At 46.2% G+C, this 22,613-nt stretch overlaps 1 protein-coding gene and 1 long non-coding RNA gene across 3 annotated transcripts in view; both read right to left on the bottom strand.

The window, feature by feature from the left end:
* Nucleotides 1-2,094: 2,094 nt before the first annotated feature.
* LOC135906336 (uncharacterized) lies at nt 2,095-4,850 on the bottom strand. The gene is made up of 2 exons (XR_010565702.1): nt 4,179-4,850; nt 2,095-2,517 (listed from the first exon to the last, which is right to left on the bottom strand). It is a non-coding gene; the product is annotated as an uncharacterized lncRNA (long non-coding RNA).
* A 3,682-nt stretch (nt 4,851-8,532) lies between these two features.
* Nucleotides 8,533-22,613, bottom strand: part of LOC135906326 (uncharacterized) — a 35,963-nt gene continuing 21,882 nt past the window's right edge. For both annotated transcript variants that reach the window (XM_070539125.1, XM_065437670.2), the window contains exons 2-3: nt 21,178-21,220; nt 8,533-8,908 (exon numbers count right to left, since the gene is read on the bottom strand). In XM_070539125.1, the coding sequence (XP_070395226.1) occupies nt 8,634-8,908; nt 21,178-21,220 (318 nt within the window). In that variant the 3' untranslated portion in view covers nt 8,533-8,633. The remainder of the gene's footprint in view (nt 8,909-21,177; nt 21,221-22,613) is intronic.

Here is a 22,613-nt window from a genome sequence, read left to right as displayed (position 1 = left end):
AGCCACACTAGGTGCCCAAAGTAGGCATTCGATTGTAGCCAACATGCGTTCCTTTGCATTATTCTATTTCGCCGCCCCCCGCCCCACAAAAGAAAAAAAGGAAGACATTGTTGCGGCGAAGCGAATTGTCGCATGGTGAAAGTTCGATTTTGTTACTTCTTTTGCGGAAAGTAATGGGCCACGGGACGCTTCAGTTAATGGACACTCCAAAAGTTGAACAGCTTGATGTCATTAGGTTTTGGCAAATGAAGATGTTTCCCAAAAATAAATTATTTGCCGTATGGCTGCCGTATGCGTTGAACATTTCGTTTCATTGGCCACTGCGAAGCGTTGTAGCCAACTGTGCACAGAAGGACATGAAAGTTACAAAGAAGATCCATGGCCGGGCCAAAGCCACCGTGCAATCACCCTCAACAAAAATGAAAATGTTGTGGTTGCTCAGTGGCCATGGTGCTGGGCTGCTGAGCACGAGTTCGCGGGATCGAATCCCGGTCACGGCGGCTGCATGTCGATGGAGGCGAAATGCGAAAACACCAGTGTACTTAGATTTAGGTGCACGTGAAAGAACCCCAGATGAGGGTGACGACTTTTTGTCTGCAATTGTGACCGGGGATGACTCGTGGTGCCGCTACTACTAGCCTGAAACACTAGGGCAAAGCTTACAGTCGAAACATTTGAATTCACCATTCCCAAGGAAAACAAAGGCCGTCATGTTGACTTCTTTTTAGATCGTTAGGGGTCATTATTGATCGAATTTTCTAAACCTGGAGAAACTCTAAATCGTTTCAGATATTGGGAAAGGTCATATCGGCTGCGTTTCGCAATCAAGAACAAAGGACGGGGAAAATTGAGCATTGGGAACATCTTGCTTCACGACATTGCCCGTTCCCACGTCGCTGATGTGGTTAATACAAAACTGGCAAAGTTCAAGTGGGAAACGCTGCCACATCCCTCATGCAGCCCAGTCCTGTTGCCTTGCGTCTTCCACATTTGGTAAAATTTGAAAAAAAAAAGCTGCTCAAGGGAACCACATTCGTGTCGGAAGATGACGTGTAGTCATTTACAGATTTTTGAGGCAGCAACTCAAGGAGTTTTATGAGACGGGAATCACGCGACTCGTTAGTAGGACAAGTGTCTAAATACTCATGGTGACTACTTTTAAATAAAGTACCCCATTTCTCATATATTTGCATTGGCTCACTTTCATTTGACTCGCCCTCGTATATTTTGCAGAACTCCTGCTTTTTATATGTGCGCTCTGTTCCGACTATAATTTCCGAGCAATTACTCGCAATACACAACCGGTGGCAGCTGCTCCTGCTCAATACATTCTAACAAAGGACAGCGTCATTGAGATTTTCCCCTGGTCGTTGCATATGTACGGTAATGTAAACAAGGTTGTTGAATGACAGATATATATATATATATATATATATATATATATATATATATATATATATATATATATATATATATATATATATATCCCTTGACTAAATTATAAGGGGAGGCCGAGCTGCAAAGTGAGCCCCCCACGAACGAAATTTCTGGCTACGCCACTGGTCCTGAGGGATCAGTCTGGGACTGATGCGGGCCGCTCCCACATCGGTACAGAGAGGCCGGTCATTTCTTTTTAATATTCTGTCTGTGATGATCACGACAAAGAAAACTTCATGTGGCAATGCAAGAACCTCTCCCCTCCCCCTAACCTTTGTAGAATTTTAAGTAGTAGGGAGCTGTGGGAGGCTGCCATGCGCAGCTACAACCCCGAACTTCAGGAAGCTATCCTGAGGTGGGCTGAGCTTCAGGAAGCTATCCTGAGGTGGGCTGAGGTGGTAGAGGAGGCCTACCGCGAGTAGGATAACCTCCCTCGCCTTCTTCCCGCACTTTCTTTCCCTTTAAGATGGGATAAATAAAGTTGTCTCTCTCTCTCTCTAGCAGTTCTGTTCGGCCAACTTGGTCTGGCATTAATTTCAAAAGGCACTGTCACTCACGGATCAGCTTCGCTGGAAATCAGCAAGCGAGCAATGTTCTTGCAATTGAAATCTTTATTACAGACATAAAAAAATTTAATTTATAAGTTTAAGAAATACATACTGATTCGGTCACTTTATTGAACACAAAGATAATGGTGAACAGCGGGAGGGTGAATGGCCACATAGACTGAATATAATGACAAACAGTTCGGCCCCAATCAGCCTCACTGCGACCTCCGTCCAGTATGGTATGCCCTTCTGGCCCCAACTTATCAGCTTCGAGAAGATGCTGCCGCGAACGACTCGTTCTGGCCAGCGGCGGTGGTACCGGGCTGCTGGGGATCCAGCCCTGATCCCATACCTCTCGAAGCCCAGGCCTCGCAAAGTACTCATCAGCTTCGAGAAGATGCTGCCGCGAACTACTCGTTCTGGCCAGCGGCGGTGGTACCGGGCTGCTGGGGATCCAGCCCTGATCCCATACCTCTCGAAGCCCAGGCCTCGCAAAGTAGGTATGCAAGACGGAGGACCAAGCGTTGAACGTCTGCGAATAAAGTTAAAACCACAAAATGCACCGGTGTTCTGCACAGATATTTTGTATCTGCTTGGGAAATAAAAATGGTGGACCAAATGGTCAGGAACGCACAACTCAGGCCCCCAAATTTTTAAAGAACTTAGAAATTCCAGTCGGAACATCAGAAGTAGGTACAGCAGCAGGTAGCGCAAGATTACATGCAGAAAATATGGAAGAATTTAACACTGAGTAGCACAATCGTAAAAGAGAATTACTCTTTGGGACGTATCTTTCCAACAACAATCATCGTCGTCTGTTTTGTCCGTATTGCATTTCTTTAACACTGCGAGCCGGGCACTTGCGCGTCAGGAACGGCATGCGCGTTATCAGCATGATAGAGCATTCTCTACAGGATTGTGGCGAGCGCAGCGTTTTCGAGAAAGGAAACGCACTCAGGACAGATGACGATTATCGTTGTGTGGCAAGATACGACCCAAAGGGTGTTTGTTTAAGAGTGCACGACACGACCGTACGCCTATTTACTAAAGTTCAGCATGAAATTGTGCTTCGTAACCTTTCCTCGTTCCTCACCTTTCCTCACTTCGCCTGTCTGTCACGAGGCGTTATGAAAGCTACCAAACGTTTCCATCTTATACAATCTGTACACACTGTTGATGCATTATTAGGAGGAAAAAAGGAAAAAAAATATTTCCGTTAGCAAGCACTTCACGCTCTCAGCCCTCCACTATTAGTCAAAATTTTTTGGATTCTGCCTACTTCCCCTGGCGGTCATGCGGGTATTCGCAGCAACTGCTGTATTTCCTCTGCTGTTGCAGCCTACCGTTGTGGTTGCCTTTCAGAACCTATACGAGATCGCTTTAGCGATCTTACTTGGCTGAGCATTCATTTGAGGCCGTTTCTAACTTCTGTTACACACCACCGCAGTTTCTGACGAGGCACCGCCACTTAAACGAGGGCGAAGAACCAAAACCCTCCCCACTTCTGCACGACGCGCCGCCCACCCCCCCTTTTATCAGCCAATTTCACGAAAATAAATGTGTCAGAAAAGCAAGGTTATTCGCCTGAGAGCAACGAAAAGTGACCTCCCATGGCCGAAAAGAGTTTCAGTGGGTCGTTCAAAAGAACGATGCGAATCATCACCCGATGCTTACTTCGGTGGTTACGTAAGTTTTATGTCAGTAGCTTGGAATACAATCACAATGGAATAATATAATTAGGTTCCAGGGCTCCTAATCCTATATATGCATCAGTAGACACACCCCCTTCAGAGTCATCACCCAGTGTGATGTGCGTAGTGCGCGAGACGGCGCGAAGGTTGGAAAGGACAAGAAGCAGACAAGTAGTGCGCGCGTCGAGGCGAATTCCGTAAAAAAATTGTGGTGCAGGTTCTTTTCTGCAAAGGTTCAGATGGTTCTCATGAGGCGCAGCCTCTGAGAAACAAACTGGGTACAAAGACATTTGTTAAAAAAACACACACGAAGTTTTCATAAATCTAGAACGAGGAATAAAAAACCATAAAGTAAACACTCAGAGACATCACGGCAAGAAACGCGCTTAGGGCTAGGATGGGTTTAGAAGTACGCGAGTCCAGACTGACCGCGACTGCGAGGGCGCGTACTAGTTTCGACTTGGAGAAGCGTAGGCAGGGTGAGGAGAAGTGTTGGTCTCACCAAAGGTCGGGATGTCGGACCGTTGACCGGGCGACCAGAGCGCGGCATTCTGGCTTGCAGAGGAAAGGCATGCTGCGTTCTGGCCAGGCAGCTGTGCGTGGAACTCGGGCCTGTAGCCCGGCTGCTCTCGTTCTGCCCGCGGGCGCAGGGGTCGCCGACCTCGGGCAGAGGTTAACGATCGAATAGAGTGGCGTCGCACAGGAACGGGTTGGCATGAGGCCCCGGCCGGGCGAAGTCCAGGTGGCTCGGGTCTGGTACACGACGGCCCGTCTTCAACGCCCGCTCTGGTGGCCGGCCTTCTGGCGTCGCTTCCTGGAACTCTTCCCGCGTCTCCTCTCGTCCTGCCAGCGCCCCTGGCTTTTCTGCCGCTCTGGCCGATTCGTCGTTTGCTCATTGGCTGTTTGATGCTCCGTGGTTTCTTCTGATTGGGTTGCATTTTTTCTTTTAGTTTCTTCTTTTGCGCCGCGTGTTCACGTGCGGGACGCTCTTCGACATTGTCGTTTTCTATCCAGCCAGCACGGAATTCGCCTCGGCGCGCACTACTTGTCGTCTGCTTCTTGTCCTCTCCAACCACCGCACCGTGTCGCGCACTACGCACATGACACCCTGTAACTCGACATACCACGCACGACACCACTCAGGCAGGCCACCAAACTGAAGGGTTATGTTCTAGCAGACTATACCCGTTGGATAACTGAGGACACTTGTGCGAACAAGCTGCTGCGCTGCTTGCGTCACCTGTTAATGACGCGTGTTAATTTAATTCTCACTTGTTTATTTCACATCACATGGTTGGCTGTATCATCTCATATTTAAAAGAATATAAAAATGCAGCTGTTCTCTTCCGAGACTGTTAAACATTACTTTAGGTTTCTGCAGATTAATTTTTTCCCACCCTTCTACTTTGCCTCTCTAGGTCAGTGAGCTTGCATTGCAATCGGTCCCCTGAGCTACTAAAGAAGGCAATATCATCAGCGAATCACAAGTCACTAAGGTATTCTGCATTAACTCTTATACCTGATTCTGCCCAATCCAGCTCTCTGAACACCTCCTGTAAACACGCTGTGAATAGCGTTGGAGAGATCATATCTCCCTGCTTGAGGCCCTTCTTTATTGGGATTGTGTTGCCTTCTTTATGGAGGACTACGGTGGCTGTGCAAACGCTATAGATATCTTTCAGTATTTTTAGGTGCGGCTAGTCTACACCCTGATTCCGTAATGTCTGCATGACTGCTGAGGTTTCGACTTAATCAAACGCTTTCTCAATCATTGAAATCTAATCAATGAAAGCTATATATAAGGGTTGGTTATATTCCGCTCATTTCTCTATCAAGTGATTGATAATGTGAATATGGTCTATTGTTGAGTAGCCTTTATGGAATCCTGCCTGGTCCTTTGGTTGACGGAAGTCTAAGGCGTTCCTGATTCTATATACAATTACCTTAATAAATACTTTGTAGGCAACGGACAGTAAGCTGATCGGTCTTTAATTTTTCAGGTCTTTGGCATCCCCTTTCTTGTACATTAGGATTATGTTAGTGTTCTTCCAAGATTCAGATACGCTCGAAGTCATGAGACATCCATATACAGGGTGGCCAGTTTTTCTTGAACAATCTGCCAACTATCGTTCAACAAATCTGCTGTTACGTCATACTCCCCAGCTGCCTTCCCCCATTGCATATCTCCCAAGGCTTTCTTTACTTTTTCCGGCGTTACTTGTGGGATTTCAAATTCCTCTAGACTATTCTCTGTTCTATTAGCGTCGTGGGTGCCACTGGTACTGTATAAATTTCTAAAGAACTCCTCAGCCACTTGAACTTGAGTTGGTGAAGTATGGGAGAGGCCTTTGCCCTGCCGTGGGCGTAACTAGGCTGCTGCTGCGGCTGCTGCTGCTGCTGCTCCTGCTGCTGCTGATGACGATGACTTGTACTTCGGCAAGTTCCTCTTCACCCTTCTTCATGCATGCAATGCTCGGCGCTGTGCCATGGCCTCGAACCCCCAGGCACGCTGATACCGACTTCACCTGCTGTTGTCGCATGGCTTTGACGAGGCCAGCCGTGAGGTGGTCCTCGAGTACGCACTTCATGACGAGCCATGAAAAACGTGAGAAAAGGATCTTAGAACGACAGAAAGCTGAGAAAGTTGGTAATGATTCATTATGCAAAATAGAAGTGAGGCGTGCAGACAGGACACAAAAGTAGAGAAGTAGACAACACGAACGCCAACTATCAACTGAAGGGAGCACTGAGGCGAAAAAAGAACGAAGACACAAAACTCATCTGCGCATGCTCAGGAATGGTAACACCACGTGTCAATCGGGTACACGTGCCGGTCTACGTGAGAGATAACTGTTAAGGCACTTAATCTCTTCCTTATGTAAAGTAATCGATGGCTGACTCGCGCACGCACTTCCACCATTATAGATATGCCATGCCTCTACCATAAGACGCGTATCTTCATTCTTGTGCCTGTACAATATCGCGCATTCATCTAACTCTGGCGTGCAGTTACAATCTCGGCAATGTAGCGAAAGATTAGAAGGCGATCCACCGGTTAACAACATTATATGTTCCATTAGCCTCTGATTGATACACCGTCCTGTTTGCCCTACGTAGAACTGGCCACAGCTAAGGGGAATTTTACAAACCACACCCATACGACAGTCAGTAAAACTGTTGTTCTTATTGTGCTTCACTGGACAAATATCTGTTCGTTTTTGCCTTTTACCCGCTCCTTTTTATTCTGTACGGCAGCGCATATCTTACCTAGCTTATTGGGAGCAGTGAAAGCAACATTAATATCATATCTACTAGCAAGTTTTTTAAGCCTGTGCGACACTGAATGAATATACGGAATAGCCACTACTATTTTTTTTTTGCTATTACTGCTTTCTGTAATCACGTCCGTCCCTCTCGATACCGACTTCTTTAGGCGCTCAGCCACAGTGGCCACCACCACACGAGGATAATCTGCTTCTAATAGGCGCCGGACCTGCGCATTAAAACTGGCGCTCATGTTGTGCATGCAGGATCTGGTGAGGGAAGACTTTAGGCACGACATGGCAATTCCGTTTTTTACTAATTTAGAATGCTTGGATTGAAAGTTTAGAAACGGCTTCGAAGATCTTGGGGAGTACTGCCAACAAACATGATTTTGTTCGAAGATCAAGGAAATGTCAAGAAACTGAATTACGCGTCGCTGAGGAAATTCCTTGGTAAACTTTAGTCCTCCCCCACAAAGTTTAAATTGCTCACTCACTGAGGTAGCAGCGGAATCAAATTCTTCCCTATTGCAGAATCAGGTAATAATCAACGTAACGAAATATCTTGATAACGCTATCACCTAAGGCTTTCTCTAAGCAGTTGTCAACCTTTTTCAGGTAAATGTTGCTAAGAATAGGGGCAACCTTTGAGCCAATACAAATGCCTGATTTCTGCAGAAAAACGCCATTTCTCCACCCAATCACCGTTGACTTCAAGTACATTGAATGAATTTCTGGAAAAGCTCCCGTGGAAACACCGCATCTGTCAATAAAAGCCGACTCTTGCACTTGTTCTTTAATGCACTCATTTACGGAATTTAGCAACCCGTCATGCGGCAAGGAATAATACAGGTCTTCGATATCCATACTAAAAGGTGTACAGTCACCAGGATTTTCCTCTCTCAAATACTGATCTAGTGCCTGAGAATTACGTAGGCAAAAGGCGTCTGAAAAAACTAGTGAAGCTAGGCAGTTCTGTAGGTAACTAGCGACACAGACCTGCCACGTCCCTTTCTTTGACACTATAGCACGAAAAGGAATTTCTTGTTTATGGGTCTTGGCCGAGAAAAACAGTTCTAAGGTGAGGGATTTAGCTTTCTTGATATTACAGACAAGCCTATCAATATTATGTCTTGACAAGAGGTCAACCGCACGTTGCTTAACTACCGAAGGCTTGAGTTTTACTGGCTGCAAGGCATGGCATATCTATAATGGTGGAAGTGCGTGCGTGAGTCAGCCTTCGATTACTTTACATAAGGAAGAGATTAAGTGCCTTAACAGTTATCTCTCACGTAGACCGGCACGTGTACCCGATTGACACGTGGTGTTACCATTCCTGAGCATGCGCAGATGAGTTTTGTGTCTTCGTTCTTTTTTCGCCTCAGTGCTCCCTTCAGTTGATAGCTCGCGTTCGTGTTGTCTACTTCCCTACTCTAATTGTGTCCTGTCTGCACGCCTCACTTCTATTTTGCATAATGTGAGAAAAGGTGATGGCCGGGGATGGAAGTGACAGCTGCACTGTCTTGGTCTGTCACCAATTTCAAAAGACATTGTCTCCCATGGGTCAGCTTCGCTGGGATTCAACCACGAAAGTAATGTTCTTCCAATTTACAGCTTTATTACAGATACGAAACGACTATAAGTTATTAGGTTTGAAAGAAAACATACTGATTGTGTAATGTTATCGAACATGGTCAGCGGTCAACAGCGGCATCCAGGTTGATCACGGCAATCTTGAATAACATCTCAGCCATTTCCGAGGCCATGACAATTATTGCCATTTTCGTCCAGTATGGTATGCCGGTTCGGCCCCATCGCGTCATCGTCGCGAAGATGCTGCCCCGAACGACTCGTTCCGGCCAGCGCCGGTGGAACCGAGCTGCTGCGGATCCAGGTCGGATTCCATAGGGCTCGAAGCCCAGGCCCCGCAAAAGCCGATATGCTTGTCGAAGGGCCACGCGTTCGGCGTCTGCGAATAAAGTTGAAACCAGCCTAAGATCCACCGGTGTACTGCACGGATATGTTGTGTATGCTTGGGAAATGAAACGGCTAAACCAAGGGTCAAAAATGCACTAATTGGGCTCCCGCATTAATTGACAAAGAATTGATTACATCGTTGTCCTTCACGCTGATTAAGGACAAAAGTAGAAATATCAGTCGGAACATCAGGAAGAGTTACAGCAGCAGGTAGCGCAATATAGCGCGCTGGAAATATGGAAAGACCTAACAGTGTGAGTGGCACTCTTACGCTGTAAGAAAAGTTTACAGCCTTTGGGTCGTATCTTGCCACACAATGACCGTCATCTGTCTTTTCTGCATTTCTTTAACGCTACGAGGCCGGTACTTCCGATTCAGGAACGGCATGCGCGTTATCAGCATGACAGAGCATTCTCGTCAAGAAAGTGGTGAGCGCAGCGTTTTCAAGAAAAGAAACGCAAGCAAGACCGATGACGATTATTGTTGCCTGGCATGACGCGATCCAAAGGGCGTACAATTTTTGAAGAGTGCACGACACGATCGTACGCTCATTAACAAAAGTTCCGTATCACCGTGAGACAGAAATAGTGCTTTGTAACATTTCCTCCTTGGATGATGTTTGTTTTTCGTGGCTTCGGGCTTTGTTGTCTTCGACAACTGCTTTAAGCTCAGGGTACGAATCCTCAACTGACAACACTAGAACCTGCCCTAACTGGCCGGAGGTGCTATAGCCTGAAGCGATTATATCTAGTCCTATTTCTTTTCTGTCGGTAGGAGTCCACGATTTGTCAAAAAGTTCTCGCGCCACGCTCACTTCGCCTGTCTGTCACGAGGCGTTATGAAAGCTACCAAATGTTTAGATCTTATACGATCTGTGCACACTGTTGATGCATTATTAGGAGGAAAAGAGGAAAAAAATATTTCCATTTTCAAGCAATTGATGCTCTCAGCCCTCCACTATAAGTAAAAAATTTTCGGATTCTGCCTACTTCCCCTGGCGGTCATGCCACATGCCAAAACTGAGAACGCTCACTACAGCCAAGCGACGTGTATGTACCAAATATATATCATTATGCCATAACCAGAAATTTATTCGCTCCAATAGGTATATGTGGCTGCACACTGATCGCTCGGGCACTGAGTGTTCGGAGCATCCGGCGTAATTTTCTTTCTCTGCTATTGCAGCCTACCATTGTGGTTGCCTTTCAGAACGTATACAACATCGCTCTAGCGATTGTTCTTGGCTGAGCATTCGTTTTAGCGCCGTTTCTAACGTTCGGTTACACACTACCGCAGTTTCCGACGAGCCACCACCAGCTAAACGAGGGGAAGCCCACCAATCGAGGGCGAGGAACCGAAACCCTCTCCAATTCTGCACGACCCCCCCCCCCTCCCCTTCCTGTCAGCCAATTTCAGGAAAATAAACATGTCAAGAAAGCAAGGTTATTCGCCTTGAGAGCAACCAAAAGTGACCACCACCCGATGTCGGCAGTTACGTAGGTTTGATGTCAGGAGCTTGGAATACCATCAAAATGGAACTGTATTCTTAAGTTAAGGGATCCGAGATCCTATATATGCATCAGTGGACATACACCACATTCAGAGTCATCACCCTGTACCTCGAGATACCAAGCACGACACCACTCAGACAGGCCACCAAATTGAAGCGTAATGTACTAGAAGACTATACGCGTTGGACAACGAAAGACACTTGTGCGGACACGCTGCTGTACTGCTTGCGTCACTTGTTATAGGAATGTGTTAATTTGATTGTCACTTGTTCATTTCACACCACATGGGTGGTTGTATAACCCTATATTTAAAAGAATGTAAACATGTAGCATAACGTGTAGGTATGACTGAACCTTGGCACGGGTCCGTGGAAAACAAAATTCAGGATAGTATTCGGGCCAAGCGGCATGCCTGTAACTGCGTACAAGGAGCGGCCCAAGTTCGTGGTAGCTCCCCTGTATAACACAAACGGCAAAAGCTACAAGGATCTTGTATATGACTGCATTACTGCACTGCATGGGGCTTGGTTTGATTCATAGTGGGGGAAGCGTTGTCAATTAAGCGCGCCATTGCACATCGAGCCCTCAGGTGAACCCTCACACACTCCTGCCATCATGATATTTGCCGAAGCTATAATAGCCAAGTCCATCACCTTAAAGCAAGCGGCTACCCGAAGACCTACTTTCTCCTTTATAAAAGTTGTCTCTCAGGAAATAAAGAAACCAGATTTTCCAGCTATAAGGCACTGCCTGAACTCGGCAAATCAAAGCTAGACCTTAACGCATGCATGCACGAGGTTTTCCACGCAATAAACATAAAAACTACAGAGCGTGCTGGTGTTGTATTCTCGGCCTCGAAAAAACTAGACTTCGGCAAGAAAAGTGAACGCCAGCCACCCCTACAAATGTTCCAAGAGAAAAAATCGCGCCTCGCGCCCGCTGTAGTGCAACAAGAAAGTCGTCTACCAAATCGCCAGCCTTTGAGGCAGAACGTATATTGGCCAAACAGGAATGTGTCTCAACGCACTGTTGCGGGAACATGTCTACAACGTTAAAATCAAGACTGTGAGAGATCTCACTATCCAGTGCGCCAATAGCAGGTGCAAGCCAGTTCCTGCAGATGTTGAGGTCTTGCGCCGATAGTGAAACGATCGAGCACGTAAAATCACTGAAGCCTTCACAATGATGCTCAGAGGTCTGTTATGCGTTAGCTCCCTTTCACTCGTCCTCATCTATAAGGAATAGAAATACCTACATAAATAGTCATTATATGTATGTATGTTTTCACCTTTAGACCCATGCGTGACTGGAATGATAACCCCTCCCCCGTTTTGTTTCCCACCCCCTTTCGCCCTCGCATTTGAAGCTATATATTTGTGCACGCAAAATAAAGCAATCGATGGCAGTCAGCGCTCGTTCTGTTTTCTTCCTTCGGTTCATAATTTCAGCTCTGTTTATCTACCATGGATGCAAAGCAAAGAGTTCGCCTTCAGACCCTTTTTTTATTAAAATTACTTCTCTCCAAGTAGGCTTACTTCACATGTGTGTGTGCTCGCCCGTGTTACCTTGCTTGATACATTCTCCCAAATTGCGCCTGCGGCAGCATGCCAAGCCTTTCGCTAATCTAACCATTCTTGTTAAGGTCAAGACATTTTCTTTGTCACTGTCTCGAGCACCTTTAGATGTAATAAATATCTACTCTGAAAAATATTCCTCCCCCTGTTTTTCATCGCATAGCAGAAACTCTCAACTAAAAGAATGGATGGCTGGATTGATGTATTTATTTATTTATTTATTTAAAAATACGTTAGAGGCCTCAAAGTGAGGCATTGGGTAAAGGGGGCAGTACATAGAAAATGCATAGAATACAAGACATCTATAAACCGTATCTGTTTACAACCTACAACCGAGAGTGCATACGAGATGAAAAAAGAATTATTTATTTCACGATTCACATTATGGAAAAGAAGAAAACATAATATAATAACAAGGAATAAATCACACAGATTGTTTTCAGTGAAGTCGTGTAATTAACAATATCACAGTTTTAAACAGTAATAATGAAAAACAATGACAGAAAAGTTACGGACGCGACATTCCAACGGAATGGTAAACATAGGGACGTAACGGTAATAATGCGACAATAAGATGTAAAAGATAGTGCAAGTATAGAAAGCATTGTGCAACAAACATAAAACTTCTCATTTATTTAGTCATGAATTCAGTCAACGCATCACAGAATGAATCGTAGTTGGACTGGCATGCGATGCTGTCCGGGAGAAAATTCCATATTCTGATAGCACAAGGAAGAGCAGCGTAATGGAATGCTTTTGTAGACCCGTAAAGGGGGGCATAGCTGAAATGATTGTGAAGCCTATGTGACGTGGAGTAGGGTCGTTTCAAGCATGCGGGTGTTCGAGTGGAGTGAAGGAATGTGTAGCCTATGTAATGGGTGTCGCTTTTGAAACGGGGTGGTGGGTTGTTTGCACCAGCAACCTCTTGCTATTATACTGCCTAATGTCCTGCCTAATTTAGGAAAGAAAAAAACAAAGAAAAAAACACTATGAACCCCCACAGGCAAACTTTCTGACCACATATTCCGAACTATGCTTTTGTACGTCTCCGTTTTTTATCGTTTCCCATCTTTTCTTCCACCAATCTTCCAATCGCCTCCTACTAATCTCTAGTGCGTACGTGTTTACTTTTCCCCTGCTCTCGCCATAGAGTTTCTCACTATAACGCCTAGAGGGAAATCTGGCGCCACCGTCTATGGGAGTTTCTTAAGGAGCGCCGTGCCGTCATGCGAATGACGGTATATTGTTAGATACGGGACCTTTTCCTGAGCCTCCTTCGAGTTCACCTGAGCACATCGAATCGCGTCACACCTAATTAAGGAGCGCAGAAGCACATCTACCACGTTCCCGAAGTGCGGCACGTCCAAACAAGTTCGCGGCCCCCACCTCGTGCGCCGCATGTGGAGCTGTTGTCCCACTGCTTGACTCTTCCCGAAAGTGTAGAGGGAGCCTGGCACTGTTCCAGGTAACGTGGGTCCCGAGCAAAGCTGCTTTGCGGCTCTGAATGGTCGCTCGAGAACAAACCGCCTGCCCGAGCTGTGCGCTTGCAAGCCGCGAGGCAAGACGGCTGTAATGCACCGTGAAACCTTGGCAGCAACCGCCCCATCCGCCTTTGTGACGACAGTTGCAGAACAGGAAGGCAATACCGCAGAGAAGTACTCCCTCGGACAGGTGGAGACAATGGAGCGATCCTCTGCGCCGGGTGTGACTTACATTCGCACGGGCGCCTACCATTGGCCGAAAATGACGCCACCCGAGCGGGCTCGCCGATTGGCCGAAAATGATGACACCTGAGCGGGCTCGACGAGTGGCCGAACGGGACGTGACTTCGAGACACCAAAGGGGTTAAAAGCCAGAGACCGGGAGCAGCAAGGGAGCATTCCTTCATTCATCTCTCTCTAGCTTCTTGCCACGGGCCGCAGAGTCCGAGTTGCATTATGACTTTTAATTTATTTGTACTCTCACGGTAAATAATGTAAATAAACCTCCAGTTTTCATCTCAAAGTCCTCCTCAAGCCAACTCCCGCACTCAATGGCAAGGTCCAAAATCTGGGGGACAGCAATTGGGATTGTCCTCTAGATGCAACGATATGTGTCTGCGAGGCTTGTGTTGGCTGGTGTTTTAAGAGGCTTGGTCTAAAACGTGCATATGGCTACACAAATAACGCGTTCCTAAAGTAAAATCATCATAAAATGTTTCCATTCACGCATATCACATCTTCCAGTGAAGTTTACTCACCTACAATGCATAATCAAGTGAAGAAAAGCAAGAAGAGAAAACAAACTGTTCAGAAGTGAGCGCGAATCTTGTCGTCTGTCTTACAGCTTTAGCGGCCCGCCGTTAATTTTTACGCTTCATATAATTGTACCTGAAACAACCAGTTCTCATAGTTAAACAAAACATCTTTTTGAGTAATAATAATGTTAAGACGGCTTCTTATGTGCTCTTTTACCAGAATATAATTTTTATGGCAGACAGAATGGTGCTTGCCTGGCTGTCAGAGAACGATGGAAATCCGAAGTCACAATATACCGACATTTCCAAGCATACCACAGCACAGCAGCGCCTGATTTCCCTCTTGGTAATATAGTGAGAAATGTTATGGCTCTAGCTGTACCCCAGGGGCTTCAGGGAGGCCAGCGATGCCTAAATCGACCGCTGCGCAGATGTCTTCACGTTCTAATAAAACATGCTCAATCGTTTCCGTCGCTTTACCGCAGCAGGCATATGCTTCTTCTTCCTTCTTGTATCTTGCTTTATAGGTGCGTGTTCTAAGGCACCCTGATCTCGCTTCGAAAAGTAATGAGCTTCCCATTGAGTTATCCTAAATTGTTTCTTTCCTGATTTTGTATTTTGCTCTTAAGTAGTTACTCATGGTAGGTTTCTTTTCCATTGCCACCACAAGGAGATTATTTCAGCCTCTCTGACTTTCCGCTTGACGCTCTTTGTTGCTGTCTTGCCCACCCTTAGCGCCGCATACTTGCTGGCATGCTTCGTGGTTCTTTTCCTGCGCTGCGAATCAATGTTTTTCCTGTAAAGACGCCTAAACACTCTCCCAGCCCATTTACTTTTTTCCATATTCCTCAGTTGTTCTTCAGAATCAATTTTACTGTGAACATCTCTCACTTCGAAAATAGTCTAGCCCGTATCCCCCTGCCCAGCTTCACTTGTAGTCGTTCCGTGAGCGCCCAATGCAAGGAGACACACTGACCTTTGGTTCACATCGAGTCCTGATTGTACCCCTGCTTTCAAGCAAACAGCCGCATTTCCAAGAGGAAGCCCTGGAACTATTGCAGCTTTCCACATACCTCGGAGCACCTTGAAAATATTGTATCCCCATTGCGCTCTGTGCTTCATTATGGCTGCATCTCTCTTCCCCGTTACTGTTATTGTTTTTCCCTGTGTTTCCATATATCTATTGCCTTCGTTTATCCATATACCAAGGTATTTATATTCTCTTACCCGAGGTATTTCCGGGCCCTCTATTGCGACTATCTGTTCACTGTTTTCATTGATTACCAGAACACGTGATTTTCTAACACTAAACATCAAACCTAAATTGTTGCCTTCCATGTCCCCAGATATTAGCCAGACGTTGCAAATCACTTTGCTTGTTAGCTAGCAACACAATGTCGTCCGCTCAAGATAAACCTGGAAGCTGCTGCTCTACTACTTTACCCGCCTGTCTGCATGAGCGATTAAACCCGATGTTACTTTTCTCTAGCGCCCTCTCCATCCTCACCATGTATATAATAAGCCGCAGTGGGGATTAAGGGCACCCCTGCCTCCGTCCTTTGTTGATATCAACTTTCTCCTCGCTCCTCATGCCTTCCCATTCAACGCAAACGGTATTTTCTTGGTAAATCTCTCACAAAAGCTGTAAAAAATCGTCACCTAAGCCTTCCCCTTCCAGAATATTGTTACGTAACACTTTTTGCGATGACAAAGAGGCGAGCAGGGTGAAGACGATGACGACGATTAGAGGCTAGCGCGGGCTGTTGCCTCTTGGCCAAGTGCGGCGTATTTCCTTGTAAATATACTTGTAAATAGCTTTTCGTCTGCGTCTTGCTGCGCAGCATATCTGGTGGAGGTGGATGTTCCCTGTTCCTCGTCACGGAGCTTCGCAGGAGACGGTACGTCGTGCCTTGCTTCATGGCTACCGGCGTCGACAACTCGACTGCGCCGGCTCCGACCCCTGCTGCCACTTCGATGACCTAGATCACTCTCCCCGCTCCCCGTGATCCTGGCGTATTCTCTGGTAAAGACAGGGAAGACGTCGAGGACTGGATGAGCCTGTACGAACACGCCACCGCAATAACTGGTGGGACCCTACTATCATGCTCGCCAACCTAGTCTTTTACCTCGGCGATGAGCTCACCAGTTGGGATTCGCTTAAGCAGAAACTCCGAGACTTCTTCGGCAACCCCTACGGTCACCAACTTGTAGCGCAAAAGGCGTTTTCCGGCCGTGTGCACACGTCAACAGAGCCCTATGTCACGTACATTCAGGACGTCTTGGCTCTGTGCCGCAAAGTTGACGCACACATGACTGAGTTGGACATGGTTTCCCACATCCTCAAAGTTATCGCCGATGACGCCTTCAGCTTGCTCGTTTTCACCAACGTGCCGACGGTGGATGCAGTTAGAAAACAGTGCCGCCGCCTGGAACTCGCTAAAAGGCGACGTATCGACCAGCCGTTTGCCCGTCTGCCCAACACCCCAGCGACGTCTTCCTGTGCCGACGCTCCTCGTCCCAACAACACTGGTGATATTACCAGAATTGTCCGGCGTGAGATCGAGGCCGCCTATCCGGCTGCCTTCGACTCCAGCCTCTCCCACGCACCTGCAGTGACGGTTTCCCTGATCCAGGCAGTTGTCCGCCAGGAGTTCGCAAACATGGGTCTTCACACCATCTGCTCGGCCCATCGCCCTGATACCCACCCGGCTTCTACGATCCCGCCCCGTCTCGCGTCTTCTTACCTATCACGCTTCCGCAACCCGTCTGAATGGCGCACTGCTGACGACAAGCCCATTTGTTTTCACTGCCATCGAATCCGGCACATTTCTTGGCACTGTCGCAGTCGCTGGAGCTCCCTGACCCGGTCTACTTATACTGCCTACTCTCGCCCTCCAGGTGGCCCTTCTCGTCCCTATGCCGCCAGCTCCGATAATTCTCCTGCGTCGAACCACCCCTGTTCTCGTTCACCTTCGCCCCAACGACGACCCCCAGCCCCGTCGCTCCTATTCGCCGACTCCCTTCGGACGCTGCTCCCAACCGGAAAACTAGACGATGCAGCGCCTCGTGGTGACGCTGCATTGCTCCCCACGCCGCCAAATCCTATACTCACTTTGCCCGCTCATCTGAAGCTTCTCTTATAGACACTGGGGCGAATTTGTCGGTAATGAGCACTGACCTTCGTAACCGGCTAAGGAAAATAATCACACCCGCCACGACGCAAGTTGTCCGTGTCGCCGATGGCGGAACAGCCCCCTTAATTGGTTTGTGTGCCACCCGCGTCTCCTTCGCCGATCGCTCCACTATCGTGCTATTCAGTCATCGCCCACTGTCCCCACGACATCATCATCGGCTTAGGCTTCCTCTCCGCACATTCTGCTCTCATCGATTGTTGCGCCAGTACTTTCCGCCTTGACCTGCCTGTTCTAGATCTCTCTGGACCACACCCCAGTTCCTATGTTCCATCGACTTCGTTCGCTTGCCACCTTCGGCACTGGCTTACGTTGACTTCCTGTCATCCCCACCAGTCCCCGACGGTCACTACACCGCGGTTCCTATGCAAGATGAACTCCCTACACATGGGATCACAGTACCTCATACAGTTTTATCTATTACGGCGAATTGCGTCTGCCTGTCAGTGGTAAATTTGGGCTTCACGACACAAGTGCTCCCACGCGGGATCTCTCTGGCCCAGCTTGCTCATTCGAGGATCTTCCTAAGTTACAATACCCCACAACATGTTGCGGTCTACCTTGTCATTCCCTCCTGTGATGTCTAAAAAAGCCACATACAACGGTCTGCTTTCTACTCTTTACATTGCCATACACTGAGTAAGAACACATAAGTTATCATTCAAACGCCTACCTATTCTAAGGCCATTATGAAGTTCTCCCAAAAATACCACTATTCTCTGCCCATGCTTGCAGCTTTAATTTGGTTACCTGCAGTGGTTGCCTGTATATCAGCAATGTAATGGTCAGCGGTCTATAAGAGTGAATTATGTCTTCCTCCCCCTTAACTTTATAGACCAAATTCATTCTACTTTGTCGCCAACTGTCTGGTATTCGTCCATATTTAAAAAAATTTACACTGTTTTGACCAGAGCTTCCTTACCTTTTGGTCCTAGTTCATTAATCAACATAACGGGAACCTCGTCTACCTCTGTGGCTGTGCGCTTATCAATTTTCTTTTCGGCTTTCTTCCAGTTGAAATTTGTCAGCACCAGCTCCTTTTCCACCTGGGTCTATTTCACGCTCTTTTTTTCTTCAAATACAACTTTGTCGTCGCCTTTAAATATTTCGGCTGTAATTGTTCGGATGGTATTTATTGCCGCTTCCCCTTTCAGTTTGTTTCTATCTTCGTCTAGGATACGTTGTTGTATTGTTGTTGAGTTCCTGCCTAATGATTTTATGTGGTTCCAAAATATTCTAGGCGCGGCCTTCCTTTTTCTCACACATTTCTGACAACGAACGTTCACTTTCACCTTTTATATTTGCTTGCACCAGTATTTGAACAATAGACTTTTTCTCTTGGTATATTTCCCATTTACTGGCTAGTTCATGCTGTGGAAACTGCACCTTCTTTGCCTGCCTGTGCTCTCGGAATGCTTTCTGTCGTTCGGCGATCGCTTCTCGTATATCCCTCTTCAACCAGCTATTCGGTTTATTTTTTTCGTTTCCAACGCGCATGTTGTTTCTCTTTCCGTATTTGTGTCGTTATTACACGTAGAAGCTCACTATATTCCCACTCTTCATTTGGTCATTTGCCAAGTTCTTCCTCGACTCCAGTGACTACATTTGCTATTTCTTCAGCGTTCAAATTTGGAATGGCCGTTTTACACTCCTTGCTCTCTTTCCCAACTGCATATCCCATTTTCAAAACGCGTTTATGGTCACTCCAAATGCTGCTATACCCTTCCTCATCAATGACCATTTCTCTCAACTTATCAAGGATTCCTTTTGTCATCAAACAGTAATCAACGGTTGATTGCCGGTTTCCCACTTTCCACGTGATCTGTCCTTCACACTTAGGCCCTGTATTCACGATAACGAGGTTATGTTGCTCACAAAGGTCTAGCATTGACTTCCCGTTGTTGACGGTAGAGCCGTCTAAATCCTGTATGTGGGCATTCACCTCACCAAATAGGATAATTTCAGCATCATTCCCGAAACCCTTAATATAAGCGCTTACGCATTCCACTAACTCTTTATTCTCTTTTCCATTGAGCGCCTTGACGGATGACCATTCCGACTCCCCCTCCCTTTCTTTTTGTCTTAGTTCTCTTACACCCTTCCCAAACATATTTCTCAATCATAGGCGGCTCTTTCGGGTCTCTAAGGTGCGTTTCTGTAACCACATACACCCCTATTTGTTGTTTATTTAACTGCTCCTCAATCTCGGCCCATTTTTTCTTTCTTCTGCCGCCCTGCATGTTTATGCAGAATACTGCATGGCGAGCTCTCTTTCTTGCTTTCCTCCTTTTTTCTCTTATGGACGGCGATACGATTCTCAGGTTCCCTTACGGGAACTTCTTCATTACTACCAACTCTGCCCTCCTGATGGCCGGTGGGCCCCGTAAAAAAGCAACAGCGCGACCAGCTGGTCGCCAGCGCACTTCTCGTGCAAGCCTGTAATTCAAGTGGATCCCGTCTCGTTGAAAACCACCACGCCTCCTCACTTCCCTGTTTACTTCGAAAACCTCGAAGCCTTTCTCTCGGCTCAGTTTCCATATTTATATTCTCGAAAAATTTCGATGTCTGTGCCACCATCTATTGACGCGGTCATACGAACCCGTAAATGCGGTTGTTTCAAGCACAGCGGCACCGAATTCAGAAAACCTTTCGGTCGGAACTGCATTTCATTTATGGCCATTGACATGCGCTATTTTGTCCGTCATCACATTTGGCTCGTATCTGCTTGAGCCAACGCTTTTCAGCAAGAACTTTTTTGTTATTGCGGGCATTGATGGGCGTCATTGTCAGGATACTTTCTGCTTAAAAATTGAGTCATCAGGTAATAGCCTAGAAGAAAGGGGGTTGATCGAGGGGCCCGAATTTTATTACTCAAATCATAACAAGTGAACAAACACTGACACGAAGGACAAGATAGGGGAAATTACTCGTGCTGAATAATGGAATAAAAAAACGATAAATAATGGCAATGAAGGTGGATGAAAAAACAACTTGCCGCATGTGGGGAACGATCCCACAACCTTCGCATTTCGCGTGCGATGCTCTATCAATTGAAAGTGAAGCTTGTGGGATCGTACCCCACCTGCGGCAAGTTGTTTTTTTCATCCACTTTCATTTCCATTTATTTATCGCTTCTTTATTTCATTAATTAAGCAGAAGTAATTTCTCCTATGTTGTCCTTGGTGTCACTGTTTGTTGGTTTCTTATGATATGACTAATAAAAATCGGGCCCTTTGTTTAACGCCCTTTCGTCTCGTTCATTACATAACGAGGGTCTCCAATCCGGCAACATTGATGCCTTCAGGTAGCATGTGGGGGGTTATTGACCGGCTGCCTTCCCCCAAAAAGATCACGTTCTTGTGATGCCTGCGGTGGAAAGAATGTTCCCCATGCACCGCCAAAGTCTGAGTGGTGGCATTGGCTAATACTCCCACGGTTCTACTAGGAAACATAAATTCCCAAGAAAGTGAACGGAGAAACGGCGCCGCGTTAGCTCACTTGGTAAAGCATCGCACGCGAAATGCGAAGGTTGTGGGATCGTTCCCCACCTGCTCAAGTTCTTTTTTCATTCACATTCACTTCCTTGAAGTTATCGTTTCTTTATTACATTATTTAGCACAAGTAATTTCCCCAGTGTTGTCCTTGGTGTCAGTGTTTGTTGGCTTCTTAAGATAGATAGAAGAATAGGTTACATGTGATGTGCTCAGTGTAAATGCTAGCGTAGGTGACAAAAGAACAGATATGCTTACAAGTCCTGATGACGATGAGAAGAATCTCAAGGATCCACGTGTCCTGCAAAATATAAAGTACAATATTTGCTTTAGATGATGCCTCTCGACTTGATTTGCGATTACCAGGTTAATGAATTGCATTCCACTTATGCAGTAAAATTGCTTTGAAGGAATTGGTGTGTTTCAGAAACTCAATAAATGAATCTACAGACCTTATTTTCCGCGTTTCCTGTAGAAATACATTTAACGCAAGAGTCAAAGAGCTTTAGACGGCCTGTGGGGTCCAGGACCTGATTAAGTTTGCAATGTTACTTTTGTGAAACAATATTACAGCGGAATAAGCAGAGTTAGAAGAAAGAAAACGTTTCAAAGAGGGCTAAATATAGAAGCCTGAATTAGGTCATCAGTCTGTTATACTTCTTTCCTTGAGGAGCTAAGCAGTTTTAAGTGAAGAACTCCTCAACTTCGACCTTGTCTAAAGTTTTGTTTGATTTAGGATTAATATTGCAAGAAAAATCAACGCAATGCTTATAATGATTGGTAAAACGAAATGCTCACTTTAATATAAACTTTCAACTAAAACAAATAGAGTATTCCAGTGTTCACGAACGCTTAGACGTTCACGAATGCTTTGAAATTTAAATCTTACAATTAAGGATATATGTTAGCATGTTCCATTTCAAAATACTGCTAAACGAGTTATCCTTGTACGGAAATCTAAAAAAGTTGTCAATATGAATCCCACGCACATCTTGGAATCTACCTTAAGCGAAGCTGTCTGCAATCATTTTAATTAAATGCTTTGCGAAGCCACACTTGTTGCGTGAGGTTGAATTTTATGTATAACTCATGTATTTGTTACAAATTCCGCTCTAATTCAAAAATAAATGGGTAGTGGATACAGCGTTCACTTGCAGGCTAGCGTAATGTTCTTGTAGGTGAGCGGGGTGTTCTAAGTAAACGGGTATGTGCCGAGAAGTCTGAAACCATACAGGGAACCATGTCAATTCTTATTTATCGTTTCAGTGCCGCTTACAAACACGTGACCAACCAGTCGCCCCCAAAACTTCCCCCGTGCGAATGGTCAGAGTTCCCACTGAGTCTATCCACTGAGTTATCCTTTGTAAATTTCATTTGTTTTGTAAATGTTCTTGTGTTCTTTCTTCGCTCCGCTGGTGTGGGAGATAACTCCCACTGCGCATATTGGTGAGATGCTAACACGAAACCCGGAGCAAAAGAGCCTATTTACACATCCTACACCTGCGCGACACTAATGTTACTATCTAAGGCAATCACCTAATAGCTCATTATCGGTTATACACTGTCGCTGAAATCAGCTGTCCTTACAAACAACCGTAACCGCTTTGCGAGGAAATACATGTCTTATGCTGGCTCGTGGATCATCTCCATCGCCTAACGCGCTTTCGCACTTGCTGTCACAACCCCGGCAGTGA

The sequence above is a fragment of the Dermacentor albipictus genome, chromosome 5 (genome assembly GCF_038994185.2).
Source record: "Dermacentor albipictus isolate Rhodes 1998 colony chromosome 5, USDA_Dalb.pri_finalv2, whole genome shotgun sequence".
In the NCBI taxonomy this organism is placed as follows: Eukaryota; Metazoa; Arthropoda; class Arachnida; order Ixodida; family Ixodidae; genus Dermacentor; species Dermacentor albipictus.
This window is presented reverse-complemented; position numbering and strand designations above follow the sequence as displayed.